Genomic DNA, 16,180 nt, shown 5'->3' with positions numbered 1-16,180 from the left:
TACTGGGCACTGGTGAGGCCACACCTCAAATCCTGTGCCCAGCTGTGGGCCCCTCACTCCAGGAAGGACACTGAGATACTGGAGAGTGTCCAGAAAAGGGCAACAGAGCTGGGGAAGGGTCTGGAGCACAAGTCCTGTGAGGAGTGTCTGAGGGAGCTGGGGTTGTTCAGCCTGGAGAGAAGAGGCTCGGCAGGACTGAAGACTCCCCACAACTGCCTGACAGGAGGGTGTAGCCAGATGAGGATTTGCCTCTTCTCCCAGGTAACAAGTGACAACACAAGAGAAAATGGTCCCATGTTGTTCCACGGAAGGTTTAAATTGGATATCAGGAAACATTTCTTCACCAAGAGGGCTGTCAAGCATTGTCAGGCTTTCCAGGGAAGTCATATGCAGATGTGCTACTTAAGGACCATGGTTAAGTGGTGGCCTTGGCTGTGCCAAGCTTATAAGAAGACTTGATGTTCATTGGCCTACATCACCTAACTATGTTTTTTCTTATCAAACAGAGCACTGGCATGATTGTGATACAAAACCATCTGGGATGTGTGCAATTAGGTGATTCCGGTTTGCAGGGAAAGGTGTCTCCAGTCGCACTGCGCAAACACAAGTGTTATTCCTGGTCCCACCAAGATCCAGACTTTGCTCTTTCACAACGTTTACAAAACTTCCTCATCTGACTTATTTGGGAATTATTGCCAGAGTTCACTAACACTTTCAGTTATCAACTCCACTTTCTCAGTCCAACAATGTTTATTGTCACAAGGTGGTCAAAATACAACCCAGCATTACTGCATTTTTAAAATTTCTAACTAATTGTCTTTAGAATGTTATTTGGATATTACCTGACTGAATTCCCATTTTACAGCCTAACACTACTTATGGCATGCCAGCAGTGAAATTACCAGCAATTCACTAATAAAGGTAAAGATTAATGAAGGCAACTAYTCTTTATAGATGTTCTCTTCATTATTACAAGTTAGGCTGGACAGATCCTACTTTGTTTTGTTGCCATGACTTTTACTTAGGGTGAAAATCAAAACAACAGTCCTAAGAGTATGAAAAAGTTAAGCATGGTGGGCGTGAACTATTGCTGAAAGAGTGTGACTGTTGAGTGATAACAAGCATTTCCTCTAATGTGGGTGTATGTATTCAATACAGACACCTTGGCAACAGAAGGATGGTGTGGAGACACCCAAACTTGCTTTAGAAGAAGCGCAAATTTATTTTCGGCATGGTTGCTTTGATATCGTTATGTCTGCCTGCAGTGAGAACTGGTGAAAACTAAAGAGAGAACATGCTGTGCACACTCAACTGCTGTTCCAGCTCAGCAGCACAGCAGCTGCTAATGGCTTTTTGTCAAAAGCAGACTTTGAGACACTGTGAGGCTGCACAYTGGAATTCACACTTAATGGGGTCAGACAATGAGCAGGAAGTTAAAATTCTGATTTTTTCATTCAACTAAAAAATGGTATCTTCGCTCACGTTAATTTATATTTCCACTTTCAACTCTATAAAAACTACTTTCCCTATAGAAATGTCTGCATTAGAATTCTACCACCATCCAATTCTATCTTTGATAGACAGAGAAGACAGAACTATCATAACTCTCTGCATTTTAGTGTACTGGTGCTGTAAGCTGCCTTCAGGAGTTTGAATACCACTGAATTGTGGCAGAGCCCAGGAATAACTCCTCCAAAACTTCTAATGAGGATATAACCAAACTGGCTTACTTATTTCTCTCATGACACCACACTGCAAGTTGTTTTTGTAAGATTTGCCACTTTCCCTTTTTGCTTTCCTTAAAAGCTGAGACCCAAATCCAGGTGTCACCAACAATCAAATAGATCTCCAGTTTYTCCTGAAGATTTCCATGAAGGATCACCTCCCTGGAACAAATTAGTTTGCCACTGTACCATGCTGAGTTGTACTGAACTGTAAGTCATGCCCTTCCCTTCTCCCCTCCTGGACTGGGTCAGGTGAGAGGGTGGGAGAGCTGGCTCTTTGCTAATCTCCACTGCAAGAAATGAATAAGCTTTGCATCCCTTTATTCAGCTCCTTAATTCTTATTGTAGTCACATTTTTGCCACTAATACAATACAGCTGGCTACTCTTTTAGGGATCRGAACCTTCCCTTAGAATAGTGTCACCTGCCATTATTGTTTGAAGAGCTATGCATTGCTCCTGTGTCTTGACAAACACAATAGTGTTTGTCACTATTTCTATTGTCTGTCACTATTTCTGTGTCTGTAATACTGTGATATGCCCCATCAGAATTACTGTTGGCTGTTACTCTAACTCCGCTCACTAGCAATGAAATACTGCACAGACATCTTAAAAACACATTCTTCTGATGCTAATTTCTTAGGGGACACTCAGGTGTCCCAGTCTACTAAGAAATAAACGATGGGAATTGCTCAATTRCATGCTACTGAACACTGTTCACTGATGGCCTTGACACAACCAGAAGAGAACAGATTTAAAGAAATTAAATTACATAGCCTAAAGGATGTAGTTGAGTAGGTAATGAGTAGAGTGCTCACTCATAGCTAAAATGCTCACAGAGCAACACGCGATTTTCTCAGATACTTAGATGACTCAAAGTAACAATAGAAACCACTGAGCACAAACATTTACCAGAAGTGTTAAAAATTATAATAAAATCTAGTGGAAAAAAAATCCCAAAACGAACACAGAGGAGGAAGGATAGACAGACAGAGAGATAGATAGATAGATAGATAGATAGATAGATAGATAGATAGATAGATAGATAGATAGATAGATAGATAGATAGATAGATAGATGACAAGTCAATGAAAGTAAAGGAGTTTTTTTTATGTTATAGAAATTTTTTCAAAGACAATACAATTAGATTAGTAAACACATTAAGAATATCCTGCAGGTGTTTAATCTTTTAATGGCTAGGAAGGTTAAAATATCAGCCCAGCACACTGACTTAAGACTTTTCAAAAAAAAWTTTTTAGTTTCTCTTTCTGAAAAAAAAGTCTGTATCCCATGTTTTTAAGAAATGTTAGAAGTACATGTTATTTCTTACCTATAAATGGTGTGGGGAACATACACTTCTCTGACTGGGAATTCCAAAATTTCCTTGTGAGGACGACTACGATTTTCTGGAAACGGTTTCACTGGGAGTAGCTCTGGTGTTAGACAGCAACCAAGATTTTCTGGAGCTGGGGAAATCTCCAGTTTAAGTGTTCCTTTAAAATGAAATCACAAAATCTTAGTAAAAATATAAAAAATAATCTGTGTATAATAAAAGAAAAATTAAAATAATATGCAAGATTACATAGCAACAGCACAGAAAAATGAACTGTATCTTGGGCTGCATGAGAAGGAAAGCATAGGTGCAGAAAGGTGCAGAGGAAGTAGCCTACACACATCCCCTCACATCAGGGCAACACATATGTCTTTATGTCTATCCTGTACTATTTCAAAGAAAATAAAGAAAGAGGAAATATTGTATGCTAGCTGATGTCCTAGCGTCTTTCACACACAAGTAACATTTTTCTGAGAGACAAACAAAAGGGGTGCTGACTAATATAGTTCTCCCTTACTCCCCCTCTCCCTCAGATTCTGCTCTGATTAATCTCTGCCAAAGTAGACACCACCCACCAGAAAAGTTAGGTGGTGAGCAGTTAAACAGTTCAGACTGATAACATTTACCCCAGCATAAACAGACTTTCAATTGAAATTCTCTGCTGCAGTAAGTGAAAACCATTTATGAAACTCAGAAATGTAATTTCTGGCAGTCAGCTAGAAGGGAAAAACAGCTTTGCCTTTAGTTCATATATTTTAAGATTCCTCCACAACACAGAAGAGGTCAAACTTAAGTAATTTTCTTAAAAATTAAGATGGTCAGGTGTTGACAGTAGCTAAACACTGCCTGTACATCTCGACTTTGCTAAGTAACACTGACCCTAATACCAAGCTAAGGTGAAATAATGGTTCAAATATGAATCATTTCAAAGCATTGTAGGGAAATAACAAGGATCCTAGAAATTTGCTTTAAAGCATTGTCTTTAAACAGTTTGAATAATAGCCGAAGATATCCAGTAGATACAGTGTAAAGTAGTGAGAAAAGCAAATTATTTAAAAATATCAAGCTAAATCTGAATCTTCACAGTCATTCATGCAGAAAAAGGAAAATTTAAAAGCATCAGTGTTCAGGTAGACACTAGGCACCTAGGAAGTTCCACAATGGCACATATTATAGGTTTTAAACTCAAGTCAAGTATATTTTGGAGCTGGAATTTACAGGACAGTTTAGGGGAGAAAAACACATGTAATACCTTCCATCCAAAATTAATTTRTACCTGGTAAAGTCTTAATTCTTCTTTGTAAGGAAGATGATCTTTTGAAATCAGCTAAAAATTTAAACAGATCTTCATCACTGAGCCTGTCCCCTTCCTACCAAGAGAAAGACAATAATCAGTACCTTTACAACAATACTCTAAAACATTGAGAAAATGTTTGTTAGTGAACCATGCCTTTGAGGCATCTAAAGCAAGTTGTCAATATTTACTTGACTGCTATTATCCTCTGTCCCCACACAAACATCACTGGTAGCTTTTCCTGATGCAGTTCACACTATACAGATGAAAAATGTCTCAGGAAATCCGAACTTAAGAGAATCCAGTACCTGTTTAAAGAAGGTGCCAAAGGTCAGAGAACTTGTTTTGAAGTTTGATGCTGGAGAGCTGTCCTCTGAGCTGAAACTTCTCTCAGAAAGCCTTCTGGTCTGCAGCAATGTTGCCCTCTTGTCACTAGCGGATCCTTTCCCTTGAAAGGGAAATTGAATTAATTATCATCTTGTTTTTRGCTTTTTGCTGCAGTACCAAGATTCTTAGAATACACTAGAAAACCACAGCAACATCTCACTAACATCAGAGAATAGAGTACCTAAAACATTCCACTTCTTTTATTTCAGACTACATGCAATGGTGGAATACCAGGACCCCCCTGTTAAAGTGGCWTTATTTCTGCTGCAGAGAAAAAGTTCATTTAGATTTTTAATTCCTGGGTTACAAAGCACATTGTCAATTGAACAATGGTCTGGTCTACCAAATGGAARTGTTTGCTATTTTAATTTCTCAGTGTTGCTAACCAATTCCATGAGGCAAGGGGAGTTTTACTTCTACAAAGCCAGTGTTCAATGAAAATTGGGCCTAARCCATGAAAGAATATTTAGCAGACCTAAAAATAAATATGCAGAGATGACATGATGAGCACAATTATTTTGTAAGTGTCTGTAGGACTGAAAAAGAAAGCTGACAAGACATGACTGAATCTCTGAATGTACTTTTGATGCCAGAGTGAATGACATTGTTTTCTATACTCGTCCTACTAAGGAGCTATTTTGCCTTAGTTAGAGAAGCTAGACAAATACCGTTTAAACCTTCAGCTTCAGGTATGTCTCGTTCAAGTGTTGAAAGGTTGAAGAAATTAGTTAGGCTTATGGGAATCCAGGCGAATGGCATTCTGTATTTCCCCAATCTCTGACAAAAGGATTCAGCTTGTGCTTTCAGTTTTTCAATCTTTTCTTTTGTCTGAGACAAAGAAAATATGACTGTTTAAAAAGCAATCAGTTATTCTAATGCTACCATAGATAAAAAAGTAAGTTACATATTTGCAGTTCAGTWAATATTCTTAATTATCTCTCATACTTTCTTGCTGCATCACTGACAGAACTGTAGCTGTTTTGATTTGTACATTCACCTCCATTTATTTGCAGTGAGTTTATTTCCATCATAGAAATAGAGAAGGCCAATCTTTTTACAGTAATCTTAAATCCAGAATGAACAAGTAGAACAGAATGTTCTACTTCTTTCATCAGATACAGGAAAAATATTCTTCTGGAAGCAATATTCTAAAGGTGAGACCTGTGGAAGTCCAGCAAACTTCAGTTTGCTGTCAGTCTGTTGTCAGTCTGTTGTCAGTCTGTTCCAGGGAGGTAAATGACCATGAATTCCTTAAACAGAACTCACATAATCCATGGACAACAGCACTGAGTTGGCCAGCTGCACACTACAACATGGGTCTGCCCATCCAAACCCATAATATGTCTCTGAGACACAAATATGTCTGCTAATTTGACATTTTAGTCATCTCTTTTGCTCACCCTATCTGCTTCATGACTCAAGACTTTGTCAGCATGGATTTCCAGAGGGGTCAGTAATGAAAATGCACCTTGCTTTCTCCYGATTTCTTCCTGTCAGTCATAGACATCAAACTGCTTGCACCATGAATGCTCTAACTGGCTTCCCCTCCAGCGTTTTTAGTATTCCATTCTATTTCTAAGGGTTTGCCCTTTCTCAGTTTTTTTCTTTTTTTTTCTCTTGAGCMTGCATTTTTTGATGTAAACATTCTTAACAGTTATCTACCTTACCTTGCCAGCCTCGCTTTCTTTAAGAACCATGTAGGGTTCTGCACAGTCTCCGATTTCTCCTTGCTGAAGCACTTTTTCTATCTACAAAAAACAGAAAAATAAGATACTCACGAAGGAAAAATATCACCCAAATAGGAACATGTTTATGTAGCATTTTGAAAGAGTCTGCCAAGATATATAGTAGTATAAAACATTTTAAAACTGTCTTTTTTGAGTAACCAATACTAAAACTCCTACTTTTCCATCTGTTAGAAAGCAGAAAACATGTATGTGACAACACTGCCAATCAGTTACTACTGCACTTTCACTGAAATCAGCAAAAATAACATATGCCAAATGGAGTGGCTCAGGCTTCAGAATTAAGCAAACAATATTATGCAAAGTGCACTAAACCAAAGCCAAAAAAATCTCCACTGAGTGTAAATAAAATTTTTCAAAATGCCTTGTTTCACTGTATTTTTAATTTCCCAYAGGAAGAGACAGGAAATTCTAAGTACTTAGTAGAACTAGTACACAGGATATTAATATAAGTTCTTATCTTGAGAATGAGATATGCCACTGGACACCTGCTCACAAGCCACTATTAAAAACAATCAGAATTCCTCTCATCTAGTCAAAAACCATGTTTGTCAGTTCTATGACAGGAAACAGTTCAAACAACAGGAACAGACGGGAACAGGAAGAATGGCACCAAAGTAGCACTGTAACATACCTTTATTACCAGGTATATATCTGATGAGGGATAAGTGACAGAAAATACTGCTGATCTTGCCTGAGTAGACAAGTCAATGGAGGGTGTATGAGAACGCAAGAACCCTCTTAACGAATCAGGATTGAGGTCACAATGAAAATTTTCTGAGATCTTGAAAAGAAAAAAAAAGGATTAAAATACATTGCAAAGCCAAAATGCTTCAAATTTTATTTTAAAACAAATTAAAAGTTGTAAGAAGTGCAAAATAAACAACTGCAAGCATGTGACTTTCACTGAATAAAAAGAATCCTGGATCAGACTGCATATGTAAAAAAATTGCACATTTTTTCTAAGTTTTCCTAAATGATTACTTCAGAGATAAAAACCCAGGCCAATTGAACAAAAATGTTGTATGCRCACTTACTTTTTTTCTTTCCTTTATATCATAGAGAGCCATGCAGGCAAACAAAGGTTCTATCTCTATATCAAACCTGTTTGGGAAAGACACAGAAGACAGTGATTGAYATTGCACTAATATAGATAGGTGTAATAAAAAAAAAATGAAGGGTTATATTTTGAGTGGCACTTTCATTAAAAAATACAGGGAAATACTTAGYTCCACACCGCAGCTCTCTCGAAGTCTTGAGGAAATTTTTTATTAGTGCATTATATTAGATGATTTCAGGAGGAAAAGAACAATAGTCAACTGCATGGTATGTATTTTCTAAATTTAACAGGAAGGTGATCTCAGAGATCTGTTAAAAATTACTGTATCTTGATCTTCTTTCTGTTTATGAAGTTGTGCTGGTTTTTGCTGGAGCACAATTAATTTTCTTCGGAGTGGGGATAGTGTTTTGTGTTTGCGCYGAACACAGGGTGGATAATAGACCGATGTTTTTGTTATTGCTGAGCAGGCTTACTCAGAGCCAAGGCCTTTTCTGCTTTTGGTACTGCCACACTAGGGAGAGGACTGCTTAGGAGGTTAGGAGGAGACACAGCAGGGACAGATGACCCAAACTGACCAAAGGGGTATTCCAGACCATGTGGCATCATGCTCAGCATGTAAAGGCRGGGGAAGAAGGAGGAAGTAGGGGGACTTTTGTAGTGATGGTGTTTGTCCCTCTCAAGTYACCATTACGTGTGATGAGGCCTGCTCCCCTGCAGATGAACACCTGCTAGCTCATGGTAAACAGTGAATTAATTCCTTGTTTTCCTTTGCTTGTGTATGTGCCACTTGCTTTCCCTGTTAAACTGTCTGTGTCAGCCCATGAGTTCTTCAATTTTACCTTTCTGATACTCTCCCTGATCTCTGTTGGTGAGGTAGAGAGCAAATAGGTCTGTGGGGCTTGGCYGMTGGCKGGGGTTAAAYCACAACAGAAGTCCAGTAGTGGGTGGGACACTGATCACCTTTTTTTTTAAAAAAAAATAYGTAATTTGGATTCAATCCCAACTCCTTTTCACCTAGGCAAGTTAAARACTTTTGTAAAGATGGATAGAAACAATCCTCTACTACACTAAGAGAGAACACTTGAGCAGAGAATGCTGCTGTACAGGACACCTGCAGTGGTGTAACAGGGTGGGCGGCTGTATGCTGTTGTGAACTGAGAAATGGTGAGTGAGGCTTGTGAAGGATACTTACTTCAGAGCTTGCAGCTTCACCAAAATCCTGTTGCCCAGATGTTCCTTTGGGCAATCTGGCACTGGCCGTATCTCCACTGCATCCTCCTGTCATTAAACAGTCATACTCAATTAAAACAATTGTCAATTTATACACCTGTATAAAGCTTTTATGCAACAGTAGCTGGGCCGCTGCCACAGACTAGCATYTTCCCCCACTCAGTGGGCACTTAATCTCTCCAGAGATGAAAGAAAATAAATTTATTATTTCTGAATATTTACATTTCTGACCCCTATCTGGCATTTACACCAAATATTTACCGGTCTGGACCCAGATCATAGCCAAGTCACGAAAGGTGACACCCTGACAAARCCGTATCACAAGCATCCGGCTCAGCCCACGCTGGGAGCAATGTTTTTGTACTGTGGCGCAGCTTTAGCCTCAGGCGTGCTGGGACAGCCAGCTGGGGATGCCGATGGGGACAGGCGGCCTCCCGCTCACCTCATCCACGCTGGGGTAGAGGGCGAGGAGCTCGGGGTGCCTGTTGGTGCGGCGCGCCTCCTCGCTGAGCCGCTCGAACTCCTCGGCGCTGACGTGCCGCAGCAGGTGCTCCAGCCGCGGGTCCGGCCGCAGGCTGCGCAGCTCCACGTCCGAGCAGCCCAGCGCCGACCTGGAGGCCTCCTCTGGGATAGCGGGAGCCTGCTGGGGTCCCACCTGCTGGAAAACATGAAAATGGCAAGCGTGGGCACCGGGGTGTCGTGGAATGGCTGYTGGTGGTTTGGCAGGGGGGATCCTAACGCCGCCTCTGCCATGAGGGCAAGCATAGTGCTCTGCTTGATGGCCTCACAGAGATCASAGAATCTGCTGAGCTGGAAGGGACCCACCAGGATCACAGAGTCCAACCCCTGGCACTGCATCAGATCATCCACAAGAKTCACACCATGTGCCTGAGAGCATTGTCCAAATGCCTCTTGAGCTCTGTCAGGCTGGTGCTGTGAGCATTTCCCTGGGGAGCCAGTCCAGTGCCCAACCACTCTGTGGGTGAAAAACCTTTTCCTGATATCCAACCTAAACCTCCCCTGACACAACTTCAGGCCATTCCCTTGTGTCCTGRWCACCACAGAGAAGAGATCAGTGTCTGCCCCTKCTCTTCCCCTCATGAGGAAGCTGTAACTGCAATGAGGTCTCCCCTCAGTCTCCTCCAGGCTGARCAAACCAAGTGCCCTCAGCTGYTCCTCACACGGCTTCCCCTTCAGACCCTTCACCATCCTCGTGTCCTTCCTTTGTCACTCTCCAATAACTTCATATCTCTCTTCTATAGTGGTGACCAAAAGTGCACACAACATTCAAGGGGAGGTCACACCAGATGTTTCTTTTGAGGGAAACTCCTGTATTCACAAAGTGAAGAAAATGTACCTGAAAAGTTGCATCACCAGAATCCAGTGTTTCTGATTCAAATGTTTGTTTTTGAAGTGTTTTGTGAAAATCTTTCCGGGATCCCCTATTCTTCAGGTTACAAATATCTGAATTCCCTTGGTTCCTTTCATGGAGAAGCCCAAGAAAGATAACAYGAGGAAGCATTAAGGGAAAATAAAACACACAAGACAAATAAAAAAATTATTTAAAACCTGGAATGATTGTTCTGCAAAAAGCAGCATAGCACAGCTTTTACGCAAAAATGTGACATTTCACAACTTTATCTCRTTTTAACACACTAATACAACTCTATCATGTATATTAAGAACAGTTTTTAAAGATCACTTTTGTATAGACTATAAGCCTGAGACAGCAGGAAATCCTCACCTAAGTACAAACTCTGCTCTGATCTCCTCATCAGACACGGTGATAATTTCAGTGACCTTAAGAACATGGATCAGGATCACTTATCTCTTGGCTGGCTTCTTCAATTATCTACATCAAAGCACTTACTGCTCTTATCCTGGATCTAGATAGCATCTCAAGTTAATCATATGCCACAATCATTCCTTCCAAACAATGCATGGTTTTGAAGAGGGCTATTTCTATGCTATAATGGAACCCTCAATGCCAGCAACTTTGAAAAATTTACCTGCAATTTCAAGTTACATTTTTGAGGTAGTGGAAAAAACCAGCAGGTACCTTGGAAAAAAAGGTGTTAGACACATCCAGAGCTCTTTTTCTTTCACTTTGCTGTGCAATTTGCTAAAGCCTGTGATGGTRTTTTTGCTATCAGCCTCCTTATTTACAACATCCTGCTTCATTCATTTTCCTTTCCATGACACTCCCAAAGCATTGACCACACGTCTGAGTACTTTCATAAAGTAGACACAATAAGCAATTATTGATCAGGGAGACATCTTTTTATTATGTTTTGGGAGTAACTGAATTATATGCTCTGATGTGTTTGCATTTTAATTGTTTGCGTTTTAATCGTTTGCCAGTTCACTGCAATGAAAACTGGTCATAAAAAGACAATCCCAGCTCTCCTTGGATGTGACCTTCTTTTGGAACCATCGTAATCATCCAGAATGGAAGACAGAAATTCTGCATGATTGTAAGACATTTAAGAATCCAAAAGAGGTTGTATGGATTATTTTTTTCACTGCCTCTGGTGGCAAATRAACAATTAATGGAGAAATTTATGTACCTGAGTTCACACTTTCTGTGTAGTGTARAAGCTATGCTAGAGATGCACTTCCCCTAAGATACTCCTGAAAAATTTATTCCTGTTGTTTATTTATTTTGAAAAGCATGACAGCAATTAAAACTCACCAAGTGGCAAAGCATGCCTCTAGCACACACGTCAATTTAATGGGCACACACTGAATTAAGAAAATGAGATGAGGAAAAAGAACAAAGGACAACCGAAAGGAGAAACAGACAGGCACAAGCTTCCCATTCAGCCTCCTGTGAAACCACCTGGACTCCAGCTATGCCCAGCTTCTCTGTCACACACCTCTCTGCCCTGGAACCTGAGGATGACCTCTGCCCATGCCMCCCACTGACAACTCCTCAGTCTCCTGTTCTGAACCTTTACAATCATGAATGGATCAAAGTCACTTACACATTTCTCTCATCCATAATTCACCAGACCATATATTGAGCAACCTGCCCCATAATGCTTCTCAAGTGGGGAACTACAGTTTTTCCAGCCTTTTTCAAAACAATGGAAAGGCTTCTACACTTACTTTTTTCTCACTTGTCTCTTGGTATCTTTTCTTCCTSTCATGGCCGTTGTGAAAAATGTGTCCAAGCATAACTGAGATTCCCAATAACAATCTACCACTGGTTTAGGTGACACTGCAGCATATTTGGTACTGKCATGTTTTTAGCAAATTGCTCGTAATGTTGCTGCCAAAGCTCAGCTCTCTGGCAAAGCCCATCATCATGTTTATCATCATGTTTACACAGAGTCAACTGTTGAATAAAGATTTTGAATGCAAATTTACCTAATCTGAATGAATGAAATAGTAAAACACACAGCAAAGCTTTCCACATATTAGTATTTCTATGGCTCCATTCACATTTCTACCAGCACACCTAAGTGCAAAAATAGCTGTGTTCTATTTTTCACCTCACCTACTTTACTGCTCACTCCCTTCTCCTGTCCACAAACACAGCTGCACACTGGCTCTTTACAGCATGCTCAGAACAGCACTGTGTGAAAGAGTCAGTGCCTCTGCGCTGAGTGGCGCAGGTGGAGAGCCCACAAAACCCACTAGCCTATTTTTTGTGACTTGCTGTAGAACAGTTCTGAGAATTCAATCAATTTCATCAGCACCCCTGGAGGAAGGCTCTTAAGCAACCTCCAGGAACTGCTCTKCTGAGGAGCACAAGCTGCACAGTTACACAATGCAATTCCTTTACAATTGTAAACCCATAAGGCACTGACGGCTGATGCACATTGTGTCAGACAAACACAGAGAAACAAGGGCTAGTGACGGAGCACAATGAAATGGCAGCAAATGTGCCAGCACTGAACCACCAACCGCTTCTGCTTCTGAAAAGCTGGGCATGACTACACCACGAAGAGGAAGTGCTCAGAAAAACAGAGCTCAAAAAACCTCTGTCTAAAGAACAGSATGAGGTGATGGGGAAGGAGGCGAGACATCCCACAGACTCCCCTAARAGTCTGGGGACAGACAGCCCTGCACAGAGAGCACTGACAGAGAGTTTTCTTTTACATTTAACATATGAAATGGAATAGAACAGAATAAAATAAAATAAAATTAAAAAATAATCAACTAAACAAAAGGAAATTATCAGTCATAGTGACCAATTATATGACCCAGCTCTGTGTGTTGAATTACAACTGACCTCAAATGCAGAAATCAGTTMCTGGTGCAAAATAGTAAATCTGAGTATAACACTGATAATCACATGAATACACTCAATCACTGCTGGGAAAACCAATAATCCTTAAGTGTTCAGGTACTATTAGAAATCAGATAATGTTGAATGTTCTGGGCATGAAGAGGAGAAAAGCATGCAAATGTACTCTTAATCCTTGTTATCTTCCCTTTTARTGAGATCAAACAGTACTAGTATTCCTGATTAAAATAAGTCATCATTACAGAAAGTTGATGTGAATTTCTTCCCATCAACTTCCCATCCTTTCCCAGAGCGACTGATAATCAAGGAGCAGATGCAACAGTATTTAGCAAGGCTTACCATCTCAAGCAAAACATTATAGCTATTTATAGTGCTGAAAAGTCAGTTCTTATCTTCAATCACTGATTAAAATCATTATTGTTTAGGATAACTTATAACAGCAAACACCTCCTCTCTAATAAGTAAGATGCAAAGTATTTTCAATTTAATTTAGTTTTAYGTAGCTTACTTTCGATTCACAATCAGCCACTCACGGATGTATGTCTGAACACAGTCTTTAACATGTGAGTCCAGTTCAACCCTGTGGAAAAAGCAGCRTATTGTAAATATTTTAGCACCTAAGTCATACTTTCAGGACATTTATCTAAACATGCTAGTCATATAAAGGTCTCTCTATTAGTCTTCTGCTAAAAACTTAATTTTACTGCTAAGCCATTTTTTGAGGTTTAAAAATCCTGTGTATTGCATGAATTCCCTGATGCAGGTTTTTGTTACTGTGCTGATAAATTTACAAACGTACTTTTARCAGAGGCAACCATTTGCCACAATGTCTATTTACAAAGAGGGATGGTGCCATAAAACCAGTAAAACTAAATAAATTATACAACATACCCAACCTTGTGATTTTTAAAACTTGAGAACAAGTCTCAAGATATAGAGATGTTTTTTCATAGGCCTCAGCTCCTGGACTCTTGAAAATACATAGTTTTCATGTGCAATTTTCTCCTTCTCATAGAAACGAAGAAAAATCCAAAAAGGGACCCTAAGCTTTTGATCAGATAGTACAACAAAATTTCATGGTCTAAGAATATGCTATAATTTAATGTTTTGTTTTTCAAATAAGTCTTCTTTAATGGAGGGGGTCGTCAGTGCTGCCTTATAGACTGGATACTGTTTGGAACTGCAATTCCAAAGAAAATGTTCATGACTTTCAASTAATAATGCTGTAGCACAATTCCCCTAACCCTATTCTAAAAWTTTTTAATTACCTATTTCAAAATAATTTGTGGCATTCTCCAATCCAAATGAGTAAAAGGGTAGGTAGGATACAAATTCAATACAGGAAAGGTATGGTAATTTTTAGCACTTTACACATAGAACTCTTAACAGATTTGCGACTGTTTATTCAGGCCAGGTAACAGCTGATTCGGGCCCCTGTGTGCACGGAGGGACAGAGCTTTGGCTGATGCCAGGCTGCTGTGTGCCTCTGCCTCTGCAGGTTCCTGTCTCTGGCCCAGGTGGGAGGTGTGTTTGCTGGCAGGCAGCATGTTAACCCAGTTTGGTCGGTGGTACCTGTTTCCAGCTCTTGGTGCACAAAGACATCAAAAGACTGCATTGCCTGCAAGCCAATCCTTGGTGCATGCCCCTCCTGTGTTCTCATCACCCCCAACATATCCTGGCATCCCTTACCAGGATTTTCCATGAAAACACAGAGTATCAGTGATGGCTAAATGGCAAGCGCTCTGTAAAAAAATCTGCTGAAAGTTTATTTGTTGGTATTGACTATTTGAGCTTTGCCACAGATCCTTATTAAAATCCTTAATGTCTTTTTGGCCAAATCAGGCTGAAAACTGATTGTACAGCATAGTCTCCTACTGGAAAAACAAATAGATAACTGCTGTTTTAAACATCAGGCATGGTGGGAAGTAACCTTGGAAACAGGGAGGAAATGGTCATATTTTAGATGTAATTCCAAAAGTTAAACAATTATTTCAATATTTTTGTCTGTCATTTAAATCAAAGGGAACATCAAGCAACAAAACATTCATTGTGTCCCATATCCATGCTCTCTTTCAAATCCACAGGAAAACAATTCATTGTAAAGATTGGAACTTTTTCTGTGAGTAACTTCAAGKGAAAATCACCTTTTATGCAAATGTAAGAAGATCCCTGAGGAGCATTGAAAGAGATCCAGCATGGCATCTCATCTCTACTGACTTTGTTGTCCTGACCTTCTTGAGAAAAACACTGGGCCAAGAACAAACTTGAAGACTGAAACCTTGCTTAGAGAAAAGAGTTCTCAGATTACAGGTGGCAAAAATCACACAAACTGTATTTCCTTCTTAGCTTCATTGTATTTGGTATGTTGGGCAGAAAACGCTGCTGGCAGAAATATGGCTGTTGTATAGGGCTCTAGTTTGAACAGCTGGCTGGTACAAATTACAGTAGCCTGTAGGAACTTTTGCAGGAACAGAGGGGCATGCAGGTCTACCCTGTGAGCCAGGACATCATAAACGAAGCTTATTTGCCCCTTCAGCATTAGGGTTCAGCACAGCACAGAACATAGCCTGAAGGAGCTAGTCCCCCTCCCAAAACACATTGCACAGTGAGCCATCTGTGCAGGCATAGCAGTTTGGGTCTAACTGGTGCTGAATTCACATTTATCTCATTTTTACTGCTTGCAAAACTCAACAGGCCTTTGGGGTTCCACTTAAAGGTACCATTTACAGWGAAACAGTCCTTGAAGAGTATTTTGTACACAATACATAGACTCTCTTAAACCACATCAGAAAACCTACTGATGRATTTTCTCATTCTGAAAAAATATTTTGCTCATAGTGTGCCTGTTTTTCAAAGCAGCTTAAATATTTGCAGGACCACTGAGCACCAGTGTCAGYACATGCAACCTATGTAATTTAAGCTGTTGAAAAGTGTAATTATTTCATCAACATCAGACTGAAACCACAGGTGACTTCTACACTAGAAATTAACACTTAGCCCCCTCCCCAAACCTGGTGAACTATCAACTGTTTCCTCCTGTTTAAACAAGACAGGTACTGAGAAAGAGAATCTTACTGATCTGATCATGTAACACACAGCTGGCAAAAAGGAAAAAAAAAAAAAAAAAAAAAAAAAAAAAAAAAAAACCCCATACATG

General features: G+C 39.9%; 1 protein-coding gene across 4 annotated transcripts in view; it reads right to left on the bottom strand.

Annotated features, from left to right (window-relative positions):
• The window catches only part of DOCK8 (dedicator of cytokinesis 8), an 84,104-nt gene that overhangs the window by 48,274 nt on the left and 19,650 nt on the right, over positions 1-16,180 (bottom strand). For 3 of the 4 annotated variants that reach the window (XM_057381349.1, XM_057381352.1, XM_057381351.1), the window contains 11 exons: positions 13,532-13,603; positions 10,129-10,252; positions 9,214-9,429; positions 8,734-8,819; positions 7,519-7,585; positions 7,116-7,265; positions 6,404-6,484; positions 5,405-5,564; positions 4,658-4,797; positions 4,332-4,425; positions 3,053-3,215 (listed from right to left, as the gene is read on the bottom strand). In XM_057381349.1, the coding sequence (XP_057237332.1) occupies positions 3,053-3,215; positions 4,332-4,425; positions 4,658-4,797; positions 5,405-5,564; positions 6,404-6,484; positions 7,116-7,265; positions 7,519-7,585; positions 8,734-8,819; positions 9,214-9,429; positions 10,129-10,252; positions 13,532-13,603 (1,353 nt within the window). The remainder of the gene's footprint in view (positions 1-3,052; positions 3,216-4,331; positions 4,426-4,657; positions 4,798-5,404; positions 5,565-6,403; positions 6,485-7,115; positions 7,266-7,518; positions 7,586-8,733; positions 8,820-9,213; positions 9,430-10,128; positions 10,253-13,531; positions 13,604-16,180) is intronic. The other variant, XM_057381350.1, reaches the window with a different exon arrangement.

Source organism: Malurus melanocephalus, unplaced genomic scaffold (assembly GCF_030028575.1).
Source record: "Malurus melanocephalus ecotype Western Australia unplaced genomic scaffold, MMel_1.1 scaffold_506, whole genome shotgun sequence".
Classification (NCBI taxonomy): Eukaryota; Metazoa; Chordata; class Aves; order Passeriformes; family Maluridae; genus Malurus; species Malurus melanocephalus.
This window is presented reverse-complemented; position numbering and strand designations above follow the sequence as displayed.